Here is a 19188-nt window from a genome sequence, read left to right on the forward strand (position 1 = left end):
TTGTCCTTTGCTGTTAACTCTTATTGAGCTGGGAGGAGTTTGGTGTCCACAGTGGGGATTTAAGCAGAGTATTCTGTTACTTGAATGTTTCAAATGTGTTACTCAGCATCTATTTCCCAAGCCCACACTGTTCTCACTGCAGGGCACGGGTGTGGGTGTGGTGAATGCAGAGTGACCTTGGGACTCCCACGGATCCCAAGCCCTCAGAGGCTTTGTCCCACATGGGACAAGAGGCTGTGCCACAAAAGGAGCATTGTCTCTGAAGTCCTGGTGCAGGACTTGGCTGAGATCTAGTGCTCTGTGGTGTCACAATTCTCAGCTCACTACACTCCATGTGCAGCAAATTCAAAGGCAAAAACGTCACGGAACAAGTTCTGTCTGAAGCAAGATGTCCCTGGGTCTCAGCACCTCAGATCCTCCTGCTGCTGCCACTGAGGACACACCACTTCTCTTGGGTCAGGAGGGAAAGCACTATTGCTCCCTCTGGCCAGTGTGTCCCCTAGCCAAGGACCAGACTATTGAAAACCCCTTCCCAGGGCTGGCTGTCTGACCCTTTGTCTAGTTGGCTGGTGTTGTTAGGTTGAGCATAGCACAGAGGGGTTTTCTGCTTTGGTGGAGGAGGAGAGAGCTAATTTTAACTGCCTTGTGTCGCATTGGATTTGCTTCTTGTTTTTATTGTAATCACCATTTAAAAATAAACCAGAAGCAGTCCAAGGGACTCGTGTGCCCCAGAAGCAGAGCACTCCAGGCTTGGAAGTCACATCTTGCTTTATGGTACCAGCGAACTCTGTGACCTTCTTTTCCCCTTGAATAAAAAATAAGCAGGCTGGTGGCAGCGTGTGGCCAGATCCTGACCCTAGTTGTTTTGTGTGACCTAAACAGTGTTTTAGTTTCTAATTGGATTTAAAGGCCTTTAAACTGGGCAAGCACTCAGTGGTTTGCCGCAGGCCCCGCCCCCCATACCAGGTCAGCTTGGCACATTTCTTAGTTGCCTGGCATTGGTCTCCGCCAGCCCTGATGGGCGTTCTTGTTTTCCTTTCAGGTAAAATACTCTAAAGTTGAGTTTCCTTGCAGTTTCAGGCCTTCTATGCCTCTGCCCAACTCCCTGTGGATATTAGAAGAGCTATTTTCTTCAATGAAAAAAAAAATCACATGTCTGATGGTAGAGAAAAAAAGTTTTTTAATCAAGTACATCGTCACTCTGAGGCTGATAGGCCAACTGGTGTTATAAGCTGTCATGTAGTTTTGTTTTGTTTTATTTTTATATGCTATTGCTGCAAAGGGATAATTAATTATGGGATCTCAGGGTGAAGATGTGTGAAACTCTACCTACTGTATTTAGAGCACAGGTTTCTCAAATGTGGTCCCTGAGCCAGCAGCATCACCTGGGAACTTGTCACATGTTCAGATTAAGGGACCCTGTCCAGACCCCTTGAATCAGACTCTCCAGGGCCCAGACTCTGTGTTTTAGCATCTCTAAAATGGGATGATAAGATAGTACTACATTGCAGAGTGTGAGAAGGATTGAACAATGTGATATTTGCAGAGCCCCCTCATGTGGCTCTTAATTGTGGAAAGTCAGTGTCACAGTTGCCATGGGGCTTTTTAATATAGGCGGCTGGGCCCGCCCAGTTTCAATTCAGTCTGCCTGGAGAAGGGCCCTTGGAACATAGTTCCAGAGACACTCTCTGCTATGTGACAAGTCATCAGAAAGAACTTGGGCAAGTGAGAAGAGGTTGGGCTTGCTATTTTATATAGGGTGGTCAGGCAGAACTTCCCTGTAAGCTGACACTTGGGCAGACACTGAAGAAAGAGGGGGGGGGGGAGGCCAAGGATTTTCTGGGGAGGGTACTCCAGGCACAGGGAGCAGATGGTAAGTGCAGTGAGCTGAAGTGGAGTAACCAAGGGGGCGTGTAGCAGGTGATGAGCACAGAGGGGTGAAGGAGGGGTGGTGAGCCCACAAGGGATTCAGTCATGGTGAAAGACATCGCTTTTGCTCTTAGTGCTGGGGAGCCATTGGAGAGTGACATGACGTGTAAAATTATTCATTCTCCAGAGTGATCATGACTGTGTGGTGCTGCCTCTTCTCAATTAAACTATATTTCTGGGTAAAGAAATAGCTCTCATTGGTCAATAAATGTTTTTATTTACAAAATAATTCAAAGCCAAAAAAATGCACAGTAAGTGGTGGAATTAGAAAATGAAATCCCCATTTTCACCCCCTAATACAATGATGGATTTGGGCATTGATCCCCAGAGGATGCTAAAACCAGTAGGAGAAATGTTGGTGAACATCCAGGGCAGGAGGCTGAAATGCCAGCACTGGAATCCCTTGATCTATCTTCACATCCCTGAGGTTGGCGTACCTCCTCGGGGGCTGCTGCATGGGTAGCAGACCCACCCATGAACTGTGCCATCTGGCTTCTGCAACAAGACAATGACATGGAGGAAGGGGCCGGGGGAAGGTTTTTCTGGATGGAAGGGAACCTACAACATGTGGATCTTGTGTGGACCTGATATTTTTTTCTTCAATACAACAGTAAAGAGACGTCTTTTAGGTAACTGAATAATTTGAACCCAGACTGGATATTAACTAATATTAAAGATTTATTAATTCTGTTAGATCAGGGGTCGAGAACCTATGGCTTGCGAGCCAGATGTGGCTCTTTTGATGGCTGCATCTGGCTCACAGACAAATCTTTAATAAAAAATAATGACGTTAAAAATATAAAACATTCTCATGTATTACAATCCAATCCTACTGCTCATGTTCATGGTTGCAGGTGGCTGGAGCCAATCACAGCTATCCTCCGGGACAACACCAAATTTTTATTGGATAATATGTAACGTACACGGGTCGTTGTATAGCTCTCACAGAATTACATTTTAAAATATGTGGTGTTCATGGCTCTCTCAGCCAAAAAGGTTCCTGACCTCTGTGTTAGATGTTGTGATCACATTGTCTTAGTGTAAGAAAACGTCCTTTTTATTGTGACATATTTATCTTTTTTCTTTTTCCCATTGATTTGAGAGCGAGAGAGAAGCATCAATTCATTGTTCCACTTAGTTCCATTTAGTTGTGCACTCAATAATTGCTTCTCATATGTGCCTTGACCAGGGACTGAACCCGCGACCTCAGTGCACCAGGATGATACTCTATCCACAGAGCCACTGGATGAGGGCCAAGACATTTATTTTTAGAAGTGAAATGACATGATTTCAAGATTTGGTTTAAAATATAATAGGAAAGAGTGAAACAGAGGCAGAAGAACCAAGAGAAGCAAAATATTGATCACTGCTAGCCCTAGCAGATGGCTCATAGGTAGTCATTAAACTCTTCTGTCCTCTTTGTGACTATATGAACATTCTTTTTCTTTTTTTTTTTTTTTTTTTGTGACAGAGAGAGACGGAGAGAGGGACAGATAGACAGGAAGGGAGAGAGATCAGAAGCATTAATTCTTTGTTGTGGCTCCTTAGTCTCCTTAGCTGTTCATTGATTGCTTTCTCATATGTGCCTTGACTGGGGGCTACAGCAGAGCAAGTGACCCCTTGCTCAAGCCAGCGACCTTTGGGCTCAAGCCAACAACTATGGGGTCATGTCTATGATCCCATGCTCAAGCTGGAGACTTTGGGGTTTCGAACCTGGTTCCTCTGTGTCCCAGTCTGATGCTCTTTCCACTGTGCTACCGCCTGGTCAGGCATGAGTATATGAACTTTAAAAAGTAAAGTACTCTAAATGCTAATGCAAGAGAAGATGGGAACGTAAGAAAACAATAAAAAAGGGAAAGAAAGCCCTGTTTAGAAAGACTAAGTTGCTAATAATTCTTCCCTGTTTAGGAAAATTATGCCACAGAGTGAAGTTCATTTAAGGTTGCTAGACGATACATGTCATTGCATGACATGGTAATGATATCATGGACTTTTTTCGAGATATATTCTATTGATCATGTACCCAATCCCTAATTTCCTGATTGCTTGTCAAGTTTATGAAGTAACGGCAATATTGACACTAATTTGAGGAATAAAAGTTGGGTAATCAGTCTTCCCTGTTCTCTGACATTTGGGAAACCGAGTGCATGCTGTTGTTGGGCAGCGTTCAAGTGTATTCTGGCCACACTGATCTGAGGTTTTACATCTGAAGGTGTACGCGTCCATTTGTTCTGATGCACAATCTAATTATGCAAGCAAGACCAGTTAGTAAGTGAGGTGTTGGTTCATAGAATGGATAGTACTGCAGTAAATGAGGGTCGAGAGCTGTCACTTTGGAACTGGCTGCTGGAAAACCTGGATGGGAATTTCTGGTGTGTGTCCTCTACCCTAAAACCGTGCACTCTGTCTCTGCACCTTTGCTTAGCTTGAAACTGCTCAGCAGACTTGAAATGCAGGTATCTCTGCAGACTTTTGAGATTATTCTGATGTTTGAAGTCATTTCTATCCTTCAATATTTCTTCTCTTGCTAGATACCAAGACACTAAGTGATATCAAATTCTTAAGTGTGTACTACTAAACATCAGTCAATGTTTGTAAACAGAAGAGATTGCTGAGCAGAAAGATTAGTGACCATTTGAATCCCTATTCCTCATTTTGAGTAATTGTAATATAATTAAAAGAAAAAACCATAAGGTGATAGAAAGAGCTTATCTGTAAAGGAAACTGGACTTCATGGGTCATATTGGACAGCTGGGTTTTATGGTTACTAAATTGTATCATCATGTGAATGGACCAGGAAGAGCTTCCATGTAAGAGTGGGATCTTTAGATTTATGGACTGAGCTCAGCTGCCATGACTCTAATTGGTTCCACTGTAAAACTCTAAGGAAAGAGAACACAGGTAAAGAGACTAAACTAGACAGGAAGAATCTATCACACAGGTTGTATTGAATAGAGATCTGAGCCCCTGGGCTCTGAGGAAGAGGCCTGGCATGAGCAAAACCGAGGACTCTTTGCCTCCATGGCTAGATTCTGGAGGGGCCAAGGAAAGGGGCCCAACCTACCAGGGACCCTGTCCGCAGACAGCTCCTGCCCACAGCAGAGGAGTGGGGGTGCACAGGGGGCACCTGGCTTCATTTCCTTTCTCCTTCCTTCCTTTTCTGTATGATCCCAGACAGGTCACTTAACTACTCTGAGCTACTAGAGCCTCTTGTTTGTAAAACAACGATTAAAAACAATACTTAACCTGACCAGGCGGTGGCACAGTAGATAGAGCGTCGGAATGGGATGCAGAAGACCCAGGTTCAAGACCCCGAGGTCACTGGCTTGAGCGCGGGCTTATCTGGTTTGAGCAAAGCTCGCCAGCTTGGACCCAAGGTCACTGGCTTGAGCAAGGGGTTACTCGGTCTGCTGTAACCCCTCAGTCAAGGCACATATGAGAAAGCAATCAATGAACAACTAAGGTGTCGCAACAAAAAACTGATGATTGATTATTCTCATCTCTCTCCGTTCCTGTCTGTCTGTCCCTGTCTATCCCTTTCTCTGACTTTCTCTGTCTCTGTAAAAAACAAACAAACAAACAAACAAACAAAAACACCTATATCCTAGAGCAGGGGTCCCCAAACTTTTTATACAGGGGGCCAGTTCACTGTCCCTCAGACCGCTGGAGGGCCACCACATACAGTGCTCCTCTCACTGACCACCAATGAAAGAGGTGCCCCTTCCGGAAGTGCAGTGGGGGCCCGGATAAATGGCCTTAGGGGGCTGCATGCAGCCCGCGGGCCGTAGTTTGGGGATGCCTGCCCTAGAGTTTTGTTGTACAGATTAAATGGGTCTAATGCATGAAAAACACCTCCTGAGTGTTTGGCACGCAGCACGGGCAGTTCCTTAGCCCAGTACTGGGACAGCAGTACCCACTCAGCAGCTAGTTCATCTGGCACCTCTGCCTTTGCGTATTCAGATGGCCATGTCCACGGGTCTGGCAGATACTGGAATGTGATTGGTGGGAAATACTTAAGTTTTTGTAGTTTTTATTTTCTCTTTCTCTAAACGGACAACAGACTTCAGACCATTCCTTTAGGTCACTGGGTCCTAAATTAAGAGGAAAAAGCAGTTTCCTATGGGGAAGGGAAGATTTAGAGCTGTTGTGATAATAGCAACCCTTTTACAGTCACACCCTAAAATGCTAGTTGAGTCTCCATGACTGCCAATTTCAGGCCCTCTTGCTATAATAAGGAATTCCACAATCACATGTTGGGAGGCCTATCTTTCAGGCTTGCTGGGGCCCTGTGTCCTTGGCCAGGGCAATAATTATGTGGTGTCACGTTTGCACCCAGGCCAGGCTGTATGAGTGGCAGGAAGGACGACAAGTGCAGTGGGGAGGAGAGGGGCCCACCATGTCAAGACAGGAGGCCAGCCACTGGCCGAAGTTCTCTAGAGCTCTTCCCTGGCTGAGTGTGACTCGGGTGGCTCACAGTCAGCTTGGAGGGGCCTCTAGTGGCCTCCATGTGGGCATCAGCATTCCCGAGGCTGCGCTGGAGCCAGGCTGGAGGAAGACAGGCCCAAGTGAGGCAGTCAGTGGCATTGACAACCCCCTGGTCCCCCAGATGTGGTAAGAGGATGCCATGGAGAGAACAGGGCTTCCATCTATTCAGCAGGGGAGTTTTCCTCCGGGGGCCACAATGCACTTCTAAGCTATTTGATCAAGAACAGAGTAAGACTGGGAGAGGAAAGGGAGAGCAGGCTCAGTCTAAAAGGATGGTGAGTTTGGAAAAGTCACCTCAATCAATGTGTGGGTACCTGCCCTGGGGCTCTGCAGCTTTGGGGCAGTGGCCCAGTCAGCCTTCTTGTGGGCTTGCCCCTTGGTGTGCCGTCCAAATGCTTCAGTGGTGCCCTGTGTTTTAATGGCTTTGTCATTCCTCGGGCCATCCCAGGAAGAGTCACTTTGGTGCTTGAATCCGGTTTGCAGAAGCGCTGGCCTCTCCTGGGCCAGTCTCATCTCCTCCCTCCGGTGAGCCATGCTGGCTCCTCCTGTGTGAAGCTGTCTGGGTCCAGCCCCACGAGCTGGCAGGGCAGCCAGGGAAACTCCTGGCCCAGCCTTTCTCATGAAGTGGAGGTGCCACAGGAGAGTTCTGCATCCTTGCTGAGCTCCTTAGGAGTGTGTGCTTCTCTCAGCTCCTTCCCCCTCCCCCAGACCTCTCCCTTCTGGTCTATGACTGTGAGGGGGGCAGGCGGCTCTGGGGTGGCTTCATGGCGAGAATGAAGCTCTACAGGGGGAGGTGAGTGACAGGAAGAGAGGGACAGCTGGTGCCTCGCCTCCACACACACCTCTACTGTGCCCTCACAACCTCCGCGGGGGCTAAGACCCTCACCCAGAAGAGATTCTTTTTCCAAGTAACCTCATCAGCTCTCCCTGAACAGCAGAGAAGAACCCTGTCATATGGAGCTTGTACCCCATATTTGGTCATTTCTGACCAAGTTTTGCCTAAAACAGTTCAGGTCCCATGAAGAACTTAATTCATTGGAGTTAGACTCTTAGTGACATAAGTGCACCCAGAGCCTTACCGAGGTGGCTGGAGGTCTTTAAGGACAACAGCAAATAGGAAGCCCTCTGTAGAGGTAGGATATGCACCACTGTGACAGGGGTACAACTGTGGCGTGGGTACAACAGTGTCTGCTTCACAGACCAGGAGACGGGAGTACAGAGGGGCTGAGCGACTTCACCCAGCCTGGAAGAGGGTGGGAAGGCATTTAACCTCCCACAGTCTGGGCCTCAAAGCACATTCCTCATTCTCTGGTGTATATATTGTCAGTCAACTCATCTATCCATTTGTTATTAGCCAATTCTGATCTAGAAAATCTATGGGCTATCTTAGAGAAGCTTGGAACACCTAAAAAATATAGACCAGCAAACATACACAGTTTTTAAAAGATACATCTAAGAAAGAAAGAGGATTGTATTTTATTACATATTATAGAATGATAAGCCATGTCTTTTTAAATTTCATAATCATAATTCCTAAATCCAGGGAACAGTTAGGTGAGAGGTATGTTGGTGGGGGTTTGGCGGTGAGGGAGAATGTGAAAACCTCGCTCTCTGACGGCGTTCCTGGCAGGCAGACACCTGACACTGAAGCCAGGAGGAGTCCGCCAGTGCAGGGCTGTGTCCCCCAGCGTCCAGCTGGGTGCGTCAGTGAAATCTCAGCACACAGCACAGCCCCTGTCCAACTCCGCCTCTTTGTCCGATGGGCCCTGAACTGCAGGTCTACTGTGCCTGCCGGTGCTTAGTGAAAGGCTGTTTTATAGGAATGGGGAATTTATTTTTTCATGTTTAAGATCTCTAAGCAGCTCTTTTGTGGGATCCTGGAATCTCTGAGCTGGATGTGGCCTTGGAGAGATGTGTGCTCCCTTTTCAGATTGGCCTGCAAATTCCTGGGGGAAAGTGGTCAGTGGGACAGAGTACCCTCTCCCTGACCTTTCTACCCAAACAAGGATAAAAGCCATTGTGTGTCTCGTCGTTATTGCAGAGTTATGAAATCCTTTCTGAACTCTGCAATGTAGTCTTACATCCTGCCGCCCAGCTCTTCAGCTTTCCTCGGCCCAGCTCCCCTCTGCCTGCACTGCAAGTCCTCGTCTGCTCTCAGTGCCGTTTGTCTTCTAATCTGAGGGGCCGTCTAAGGACCATCTACATACTTAACAAAGAGAGTGGAATGATGCCTGCCACCTTCACTCATTTTGACTCAAATGCCCCCTGAGCTTGGCAGTGCCCTGTGGGCCAGGGAGCAGGGTCCAGGCTGCCCTGGGGAGAGAAGCAGGGGCGGCAGGTACCAGGCCCTGCTGGCAGCATGTAGAAAGACACGGCAGCCACAGGGCAAGCAGCTTCTGAGACAGGGCTTTGTGGGACCCCATGTGACCTGGTGCGGGTGCAGGAAGCCTGGCTTCGGGCTCAAGGCTCACCCAGGGAAGCAGAACCAGGAGGAGACACCTAGGAAGAGACTTTCTACGAGGAACTGGCCTATGCGACCATGGGCCAGGCCAGTGGACAGGGCAGCCTGGAAGGCAGGCCCAGGGTTGGCTGCTGTCCACAGGCAGAATGTGTTTGTCCTCTTCGGGGAAGCTTGTGCTCTGTTTGAAAGGCCTTGCCACTGATTGGGTCAGACCCACCTAGATTATCTGGGGCATCCTCTCTTATTTACAATCAACTGACTATGGACTTTAGTCACACTTACAAAATAACTTGACAATAGCACATTACTGATGGACTACCCGGGAACTGTAGCTTAGCAACATTGACACAGCACACTGACCCTCATGCCCTCTGGCCAGGTGATGACCCCCAGGCTTCGGGGCCTCACTTCCCTTGGGTCTTCCTCCTCTGTCACCTGAAGTGACTGATCTGGGCAGTGCTACTTTCTTTTCCTCCAGGAAATTATAAGAGTCTGAAAGCTTCTGAAAGACCCCTAAGAGATCTTGTATCCCAGATACCACATGTCCAACAGAGCTCACAGAAGGCCTCAGGGCCACCCCTGCACTGTTGTGGCCTTGGTCCCTTTTTTTTATAGGCCAAATGCCTCCATTGGGTCTTAATTACATGTTATTTAATTTACATAACCTTCGGTAATTTCTCTGTTTATTGACAAACTATATCAAGCTTGTAAGGACAGCTTGTAAGCCTTCTCCACTGAGGGCCAGGGCAACAGAATTCCAACAAAGGAGGTCTTTGTTGTGGTCTTCTTGGATTTACTTAGTTCTGTTTCTTTTTCCTTCTTCTTTTCCAAGTGGGAGGCAGGGAGACAGACTCCCACATACGGCCCAACTGGGATCTACCCGGCAACTCCTGTCTGGGGCTGATGCTCTGCTCATCTGGGGCCATGCTCACAACCAAGCCATTTTTTAGTGCCTGAGGCAGAGGCTGCACCAAGCGCACCTGGGACCATGCGCTAGAACCAATCAAGCCATGGCTGTGGGAGGAGAAGAGAGAGAAGGGAGAGGGGGAGGGGTGGTGAAGCAGATGGTCTTTTCTCCTGTGTGCCCTAATTGAGAATCTAACCTGGGACATCCATATCCCAGGCCAACACTCTACCACTGAGCCAACCATCCAGGGCCATTAGTTCTGTTTTTTAATTGATGGGTCATTTCTAGGTTTACAAGAATTTCTCTGAAAATGTAATGAGAGGAAAGAGTGTAGACTGTCATTGTAGGCTAGTTTTCTTTATAGGACAAACCTCCACCCTACCCTAAAATTCACCAGGTCAGGGAAGTAACAAAGAGGTCAGATGAGACATAAGAATGACTTAGCGATAATTATGTTATTATATATGGTAACAATGCAGAGTATTAATACTTATAAAAGTAAATGTATAATGTTTACTTTATTCAGGCACTCTATGCTTGTTTGATGCTCACAACAGCTCATTTTACAGATGATGAAACAGGCACAAAAACCCTAGATGGCTGAACCAATGTCACAGATTTATAAGTGTAAAGGACAGAATTTGAACCCAAACTGTGTGGCTGTAGCCCCCAGGCTCAGTGAAAGCATGGTGTACCAGATGCCTGAGATGTTTTATGTTTGAACCTATGATGCCTCACCTGAGATGATAGTTTTCTGTGACTTTTAATTGTTTTACATAATGAAGGGGTAGAGGGTTGCTGCCATATGTGAAAAGCTACTGAGATGACTTGATGCCTGACCAGGTGGTGGCACAGTGGATAGAACATTGGCTGGGACACTGAAGACCCAGATTCAAAACCCTGAGATTGCTGGCTTGAGTGTGGGCTCATCCGGCTTGAGCGGAGGCTCAACAGCTTGAGGAAGGGATTGCTGGCTTGAGTGTGGGATTGGAGACATTACCTCATGGTTGCTGGCTTGAAGCCCAAGGTTGCTAGCTTGACCCCAAAGTCACTGGCTTGAGCAAGGGGTCAGTGGCACAGCTGGAGCCCCCTGCCCTGGTCAAGGCACCTATGAGAAAGCAATCAATGAACAACTAAGGTGCTGCAATGAAGAATTGATGCTTCTCATCTCTCCCTTCCTGTCTGTCTCTGTCCCTTTCTCTCTCCCTCTCTCTCTCTCTCACTGAAAAAAAGAAAAGAACTTAAGGTTGGCCCCATTGACAAAGAAAGTAGCTCTAAGAAGTGTTATGACAGCGTGCAGCCCGAGACTTCCACAGGTGCTACTGACCAGCTGGTAATTAGAGCCATGGACCCGATGTGTGGATGACCTGCTATTCCATACATCTCAGGTCCTGAGCAGGTGGCTAGGTTGGGAACACCATTTCCTGCTGGTGGCAGGCTCCCTGCCTTTCAGAGACCAAGGCTAGTGCCCTGGCCAGGTGTCTGTAAGCACCTCTGAAGTGTGTGAAACATTGCACCAACTGCTCCTGAGCGCATAGCTGGGAGCTGGCCCTTCGTGGGCAGAAGAGATCCACTTGCAAACTCCTGTCTTCTACCAGATGCCAGGACTTAGGGTTTTAACTGTCTCACGTATTTCTCCCTCTCTTCCACTTAGAAAATCTGATTTCTTATCATCCAGAAGGACCATGTGATGAATGGCAAATTTCAAGTGGCCATGGTTCTTTAATAATTGCTTTTTTTTTTTTGTAACATAGTTATAGCCACCTTTAGATGTAGTTGATTTCAGACAGTTTGAAAAGACTTTATGGTGAGCCAAGGCAAAAGATCATTATATGCCTTTGTCGTTACACCAGGTCGCTGTGTTTTTTCACAGCCCTGCAGGAATGCTGAAATACCACATAGCTGCTGGAGTGCTCCATGTTATTCTGCCTGGTGAGATACAGTAAACTCACTGCTAGGGTTCCCAGCAAAAATATGAGGAGTGGGAGAGGTTGGAAAAGGACTTCTCTTATCCGGCTCTCATAGATGCATGTCAGGGAGGCAAGAACCTTGCTCCTGTTTTAGGGGATGCTTTTGGTCTTGGGGAAGTATATCTGGCCAGTGCTTCTCCGTGAGTCATCTGGGCACCTTGTTAAAGTGCAGGCACAGGTGTTAATGATTTGCTCCATGGTAGAGCATCAGCCCTGCTTGTGGATGTCCCAGATTCAATTTCCGGTCAGGACACAGGAGAAGCACCCATCTGCTTCTCCACCCCTCCCCCTGCCTTCTCTCTCTCTCTCTCTCTCTTCTCCCCTCCTGCAGCCAAGGCTCAATTAGAGTGAGTTGGCTCTGGAAGCTGAGGATGGCTCTGTGGCTTCTGCCTCAGGTGCTAAAATGGCTCCGGTTGCAACAGATCAAGGGCCCTAGATGGGCAGAGCATCACCCCATAAGGGGCTTGTAGAGTGAATCTCTGCTGGGGCGCATGCGGGAGTCTGTCTCTGCCTCTCACTAAAAAAAAAAGTGCAGGTGCTGATTCTGCAGATCTGGGGGTGGGGTTGGGGGCTGAGCTCTGCATCTCTAACAACTTCCTAGGTGAGCTGATGCTTGAGGTCCTGTAGCAAGGAGTTAGAGAATGGGTCAGATCACTTACAGGAGAGGAATGAGAGAAGCCCACAGAGGGAGAATGGACCATAGGTCATATCTACAGTGACAGTAGTATTTGTACCAGTCACAGCATCTCACTTTCAGCAAGGGGAGAGTGAGAAGTCAGACTGGAATCAATTGCCCCAAAGGGGCAACTTTCTTCCCTCCTCCACCAACCTGGTCCCTAGTTTGGAAAGTCATCTTGTGATTCTTGTGTGATACTGCATAGTGTGGATTAGTGTGTGGCATTAGATGTCCCAGAGGAGTCTGCTAAAACAGAATTCAGTCTGCGAGGACAGAATTGGAGTTGCAGATAATTTCATACTCTGGTGTCACAAAATTAAAGAGAATGGTAATGAAGAGCTAAATCTACCATACCATGATGCTACTCTGACGTTATCTTTGTGACTTCGTTTAAAGGTGACCTGAGTAGCCAGGTGCTCGGTTTCCTCACCTGATACTAGCCTGTGCCAAGCTGCAGACACTGCACACACCCTGCCTCAAGCTGATTTCGGGTTAACAGATCTACCGCTTGTGCAATATGTGAAAACTAGAACCTGCAACTGGTAGTCTTTTCTAAAAAAGATGATGATCTCTTTATATTATTCTTTTTTTGATAGAGACAGAGAGAGTCAGAGAGGGACAGACAGACAGGAAGGGAGAGAGAGGAGAAGCATCAATTCTTCGTTGCGGCTCCTTAGTTGTTCATTGATTGCTTTCTCATAGGTGCCTTGACTAGGGGGCTACAGCAGAGCAAGTAACCCCTTGCTCAAGCCAGTGACCTTGGGCTTCAAGAGCAACCTTTGGGCTCAAGCCAGAGACCATGGAGTCATGTCTGTGATTTCACGCTCAAGCCAGTGACCCTGCACTCAAGCCAGTGACCTCAGAGTTTCAAACCTGGGTCCTCTGTGTCCCAGTTTGATGCTCTATCCACTGTGCCACCACCTAGTCAGGCTCTTTATTGTTTTTAAGAGCAGAAATGCCAGACCAGAAGTGAGGGCCCAAGTCTTGCTAGAAAGTAATCTTTAAACTAAGCCTGACCAGTGCACTGAAGCAGCAACATCACAGCCAGTGGTTGGGAAAGGGCCATTGAAGTCTATGTTCTTAATTAAATGGAAAAACCATTCTTTATATGCGGTTTTCAGGAGGTCATGTTTCCCTCTTGCTCACCAGTAGCTGGGACAGTGATGTCTGGTTGTGGCAGAGCAAGTATGGCAATTCTGGTCACTTTATTATTTTTTCTTATGGTGAGCTGGTGTAGATATTGGCTGGCACAGTGCCCTCTCCTTGTGGCCAACCCTGTCCCATCTTATCTGCCCCCTTCTCACTGCCCCCACCTCCTCCCTCTGCGCTGGTCTCCAGACAATCAGAAAGTGGGCGACCCGCTGCAGCAGCTGAGCTACCAACCGTCTCCAGATGCAGAGGCATGAAAAGTGTTTTCTCCTGAGAGTCCTCTTTAAAACAAATCATTTTAACTACACTTTGGAAAAAAACAAGCAATCTTTAAGGAATACTGCATATTATAGAAGAAGAAGAAGAGCAAACAAACTTGTATGCTCCATGGGAAAAGATACGTCCGACCCAGGTGTCTTGTAGCACTGAGACCTGTAACAGGAGCTGTTCGTGTAGTTGATCTCTATTGCTTGTCAGTTGGATGCTATAGTTGAAGGTTTTGTGAGGATCTTTTTTTACTGAAGATCAAATTAAGAGCATAGATTCTCTGCAAACTGGAGGGACTGTGGTGTCCTTCCAGTCAGTAGACATTTAGTGGAAGGCAGACACTGGTGTTGTTTTATCAGACGCACCCCTAACCAAGGTCTCCACCTAGTAGGGTGGGAGAAGGGAATGTACCACCTACCCATGTCATGGTGGGCAGGAGAATCTCAGTGTGGGGGAGAAGTTTCCAGTGAGATCATCATGGATCTGAGTCCACTTAGCTGCTGGGGTTTCACCTTGCTCAGAAGGAGGGGTGGTGCAGGTGGTTGGGAGTGAGCAGACTGGTATTCCTGGTGCCCTGTGCAGAGATTGAGAGGGTTCCCCAGAACAGCATCACAGACAGAAGGAATGGCAGTAGATGGGCATGAAGGAGTCCACCCCACAAGAAGCTCGGTGACAGCCAGAGAGCGGAGTGGGAATAATGTGATGTACACACTCTGCCCTCATACGGTGTTTTCTAGTTTCTGAACTGGGCAACTCTTAATTATGATGTTCTCTAGCCACTGACTTGCTCTGGGACCTTGAGCAACGACCTCGCTCCCTTCCCAGTCCAGTCCTCAGCTCATCCAGCTGTAAACAGTAGGATCTCCACATTGGCATGCCATGTAGGACTCTCATAGCAACCAGCAAATAAAAAACGGCTTTATAGTTCTTGGTAGGTTAAGAAGTACACTGGTCCTGGTGCCCCCACGGCTCCCCCAGGCCATGGGGCAGGATGCTGATATCTCTCTTGTTCCTTCTGTATTCCAGGAATAGAGCTGTGCCCCCCTGGAAAACGGTTCATGATCACGATGGTGGCGAGCTTCGTGGCCATGGCGGGGCAGTTCCTCATGCCCGGGCTGGCCGCCCTGTGCCGGGACTGGCAGGTCCTGCAGGCCCTCATCATCTGCCCCTTCCTGCTCATGCTGCTCTATTGGTCGTGAGTATCCTCCCTGAAGGCTCTCCCACCTGAGGCATCTGCTAGCGTTTTCTGAAGGCTATATGGCCGACATCCCGGGGAGGGGACAGATGAAGCATTACCCCAAACTTCCTGCTAATTTCAGCTTGTGTTTTGTGAAAGAATGTATCTCTCTCTCTTTTCTTTAAATTTTATTTTTTAAACACCTTACCTTGGGAAATGTTCAAACATGCACACAGTATATAGAAGAGCAGACTGAGGCCCCAAATGCCCATCACAAGCTCCCAGAATGTGCCTCCTACCAGTCTGGTTTCATACCTGCTTTCTGGGTTATTTGGATGTGATTTTCATGAATGGATTTGCAAAGGGAGAATGCTTGTGTTGGGAGGGGGAAATAGGGAGATGTCCAAGGAGTGACTTAGAATAGCCACCTTGTCTCATCTAGACAAGGGATGGACAAACTCCAGGCCCTAGGCCCATAGCACTGGCAGAGTAACTGCACCAGAGGCTCTGTGGCCTACAAAACCGAAATTATTTACTCTCTGCTGATGTATAGAAGTGTGTTCCCTCCCTGCTCTAGACAAGTTCAAGAGGAATCTTACGGCCATGTATAACATTTAAGTTTCTAAATTTTAAGTTTGGGCTTGCTGACTCTAGGGAAAAAGAGACAGGTAAGATACTGCTCTAGTGGTTTGACCTGGGGCAAACAGGTTTTTTATAATTCCCCAGGGCACTAATGGTAGCTAGGGTTGGAAACCACCATTCTTAGAGAGATATTTAAGGGAAAAAATGAGTGTTCAACCCTTTTTATAAATAAGTCTTTCTTTCCCTTCTGTTCCATCCCCCTCCGGGCCAACACTCTTACTTCCCCTACAAGTACAAGGTGCTGCCATGTAGATTATAATACTGTACTGTACTTCTGTTACTTCATCCCTAATGGAAACCAGATGTCTGGCAAGAAGTCAATTGGTTGTGTCTGAGCTTTGTCCACTGAAGGGGAGAGGGCACTGCTGGGCTTCCTTTCTAAGGTGCCAGGGAGGGGAAGAAAGTACCTGCCTTTTAGCATTGTTGTGCTGGGCTCCCTCTCCCCCACATCCTGGGTCACTCCCCTACCCCCCACCCAGCAGAGAAAATTCAGGGAGTGGGAATGTAGGTGCCTTTTCCTCAGGAGCCTGGTCCTTGCTTACTCGATCACAAGAACCCCAGCAGCAGCAAGGAACCTCCAAGAACGTGAGGAAAAGGCCACCAGCTAGGGAGGGCCCCCATCCCAGCAACTGCCACCACTTGGCCCTCTCTCCAGCCCTCTGCCCGGCTTCCAGCCTGAGGTCGGTTGGACATCACAGCCTCCTACGGGAGCTGTGCAGGTTCTAGGACAACCTGCTCCCTCCGGGAGGGTCTTTAAAGACAAAGAACAAAATGTTTTCCCCAGAGCCGGACAGAGTGGGCAGCTCTTCCGTTCATCGCTCCGAGGAAGCCCTTCCTGTCCCTTCCCTCACCACGTCCAGAGCTGGGCTGGGCTTGTTTTGGAATTCAGAGCATTTATTTATTTCACAGATGTTTATGTAATGTTTACTCTATGCCAGACACAAAATGCTAGCACTGTACAAAGAGTAGATGTTTCAGTCTTCCTATTCACCACCCTGTTGTACAGATGACAAAACTGAGGTCTCCCAGCTGGTCCCCAAACCCAGGCGGGCTCTTACAGAATGCCAGCTGTTGTGCACCTTTCCTCACCTTGCATCCCTTGTCCCTGGCCACCAGGCACACTGTCCTGGGAGAGGAGCCCCGTTGCCCCAGCAGATCCTTCCCCCCACGTCCTCTCACTTCCTGGCCTCCACAGCACCCAGGGGCCTCAGGAGGTGGGGGCCAGGCAGGGGCAGTCTCTTGGAGACTCACAGCCCTGTGAGGGCAGACAGGGTGGCCTCCATTACCTCCAGCTCTGAGTCTCAGCCGGGGTTCTGCTCCCACCTGTCCCCTGCAGGAGGGCACCTGATGGGGAGGAATGGCAGAGGATTTCCTAAAGCAGGTCTGGGGTCCTGGCCCCTGTGGGAAAGGGCAGGGGCTTTGTCTTATTCTTTTTGTTTATTTATTTTTTAATTTAATTTTTTTTCTTGTATTTAAATTAAAAAATATATCAGGGACTTATGACAGGCTAGGTAAGACGTTCATTTATTTGAGTACATTATAAAACCTAAGAAAAAAATTCTTTGAGACACACACTTATAAAAACAAAACTTTCTGGGACTCTGATAAGTAAAATATACGAGTGGACAGAAAGATGGATGAGCCTGCTGATAGGCAGACACTGACCATCAGTCACTGCTCTGGCGCAGCAGTCTGGGGAAGACCTGCTCCACTCGTGTGACTGCTGTGATCATAACCGTCATTTGCTTTTATTGACATTGTCATTTAAGGTGCCTGGAACACATCTGTAGTACAGCGTAGTACAGCAAGTGCTCACTAACATTAGCCACTGTCGTTACTATGGTTATATCGCCTCGTAACACATATGGAAGCCTGAGTGCACCAGGGCAGGGAAAAGAAATCAGTGGTGAGGGACTTTGCCTACAGACTTGAAAGGCTCCATAGCAGTCATTGACTTTGAAAGGCCACTGTGTGCCTTCCCCGCTCCCATCCTCCTCCCATCTGCCGCAGCAGGAAGCTGGTGGCTCCCGAAGGCTCTGCTGTTGAACAGGATTCAGGAGGCTTCAGGGGAAGGTGGGAGCTGCAGCACCGGCCACCAGCAAGCCAGCTATTGGTGACAAAATATTGAAAGTCACTTGCTTTCCTTTAATGAGCAAGTATTTATTTTGCATGCCCAGGATGCCCAGCAGTGTAGTTGGTACTTTGGAGGAACTCTAGAAGCAGCACATTAACAGGGATCATAAACCAAAGTCTATCACACAAGGCCACCAAGACACAAGATTTGCAGCAGTCACGACAAAGCAGTGGAGAGTGGCCACAGGGATCTTTGGTTCCCAGTGGTGGGCTAGGCTAACAGATAGCCAGATAAGATATTGCATTAGCCAAATATATTCACAGTGCTGAACTCTAGTGCAAAAAAGGGGGAATTCCCAGGGCCTGGGCCAAGGAGAGCATTCAAGCAGGAGTGGACACAGGCACAGTCCGCAAGGGAAGCTGCACCAGAAAAAGGAACATGGGTTTTAACATCTGCACAGGGGAATGGAGCTGAGATCTCAGGCCCCTTATGCACTTAGAATGAAGCCCCTGCACATATACACTATGGAATACTACTCAGCCATAAGAAATGATGACATCGGATCATTTACAGCAAAATGGTGGGATCTTGATAACATTATACGAAGTGAAATAAGTAAATCAGAAAAAAACAAGAACTGCATTATTCCATATGTAGGTGGGACATAAAAGTGAAACTAAGAGACATTGATAAGAGTGTGGTGGTTAGGGGGGGGGAGTGGGAAGAGGGAGAGGGAGAGAGAAAAGGGGGAGGGGGAGGGGCACAAAGAAAACTAGATAGAAGATGACAGAGGACAATCTGACTTTGGGTGATGGGTATGCAACATAAGTGAACGACAAGATAACCTGGACTTGTTATCTTTGAATATATGTATCCTGATTTATTGATGTCGCCACATTAAAAATAAAATTATAAAAAAGAAAAAAAGAATGAAGAAGCCCCTGAATGAACCAGGAGTTAAAACTGTTGGCAATAACAGGACTAGAAAATCTTTCCCCACTGAAGGCTCAACTCCAAAACTGGCTGACTGCCTTGGGCTGAGGGCAGAAAAGGTTCAGCCTTAAGACACTGGAGCCTTGGAGTCTGTACCACCCGTTGGCTGGGAGTTCTAAATTCCAGCCACGCTCTAAGCCGAGACGTTAATGTAAGAACCAGTGAGTTCCTTGAATACTCAAAGTTGAAAACGAAACCTCCCATGGAGAATCACTGGGGCCGGGCACTCAAGACTCACATGGAAGAAAATTTTCACCAAGGAGGAACTCACAGTCAAAACTCACAGAGCATACCATCATGGGTATCCATCATGCGGGTTCTAAACTATGAATTGAGGATTACATCCCAGGAACTCTAGAACACAGAGCAATCTGAAAGATCAGTTAATTCAACTGACTTATTGAGTGGTTACCACTGCCCCACACCAGATGCCATTCTGTATATAAGTACTGTAGATA

At 47.7% G+C, this 19188-nt stretch overlaps 2 protein-coding genes across 5 annotated transcripts in view; one reads left to right on the forward strand and one right to left on the reverse strand.

The window, feature by feature from the left end:
- NQO2 (N-ribosyldihydronicotinamide:quinone dehydrogenase 2) overlaps positions 1-19188 on the reverse strand; it is a 698677-nt gene that overhangs the window by 364719 nt on the left and 314770 nt on the right. The window lies entirely within an intron of this gene.
- The window catches only part of SLC22A23 (solute carrier family 22 member 23), a 204375-nt gene that overhangs the window by 128823 nt on the left and 56364 nt on the right, over positions 1-19188 (forward strand). For all 4 annotated transcript variants that reach the window (XM_066377043.1, XM_066377040.1, XM_066377041.1 and 1 more), the window contains exon 4: positions 14871-15039. In XM_066377043.1, the coding sequence (XP_066233140.1) occupies positions 14871-15039 (169 nt within the window). The remainder of the gene's footprint in view (positions 1-14870; positions 15040-19188) is intronic.

The sequence above is a fragment of the Saccopteryx leptura genome, chromosome 3 (assembly GCF_036850995.1).
Source record: "Saccopteryx leptura isolate mSacLep1 chromosome 3, mSacLep1_pri_phased_curated, whole genome shotgun sequence".
Taxonomy (NCBI): domain Eukaryota; kingdom Metazoa; phylum Chordata; class Mammalia; order Chiroptera; family Emballonuridae; genus Saccopteryx; species Saccopteryx leptura.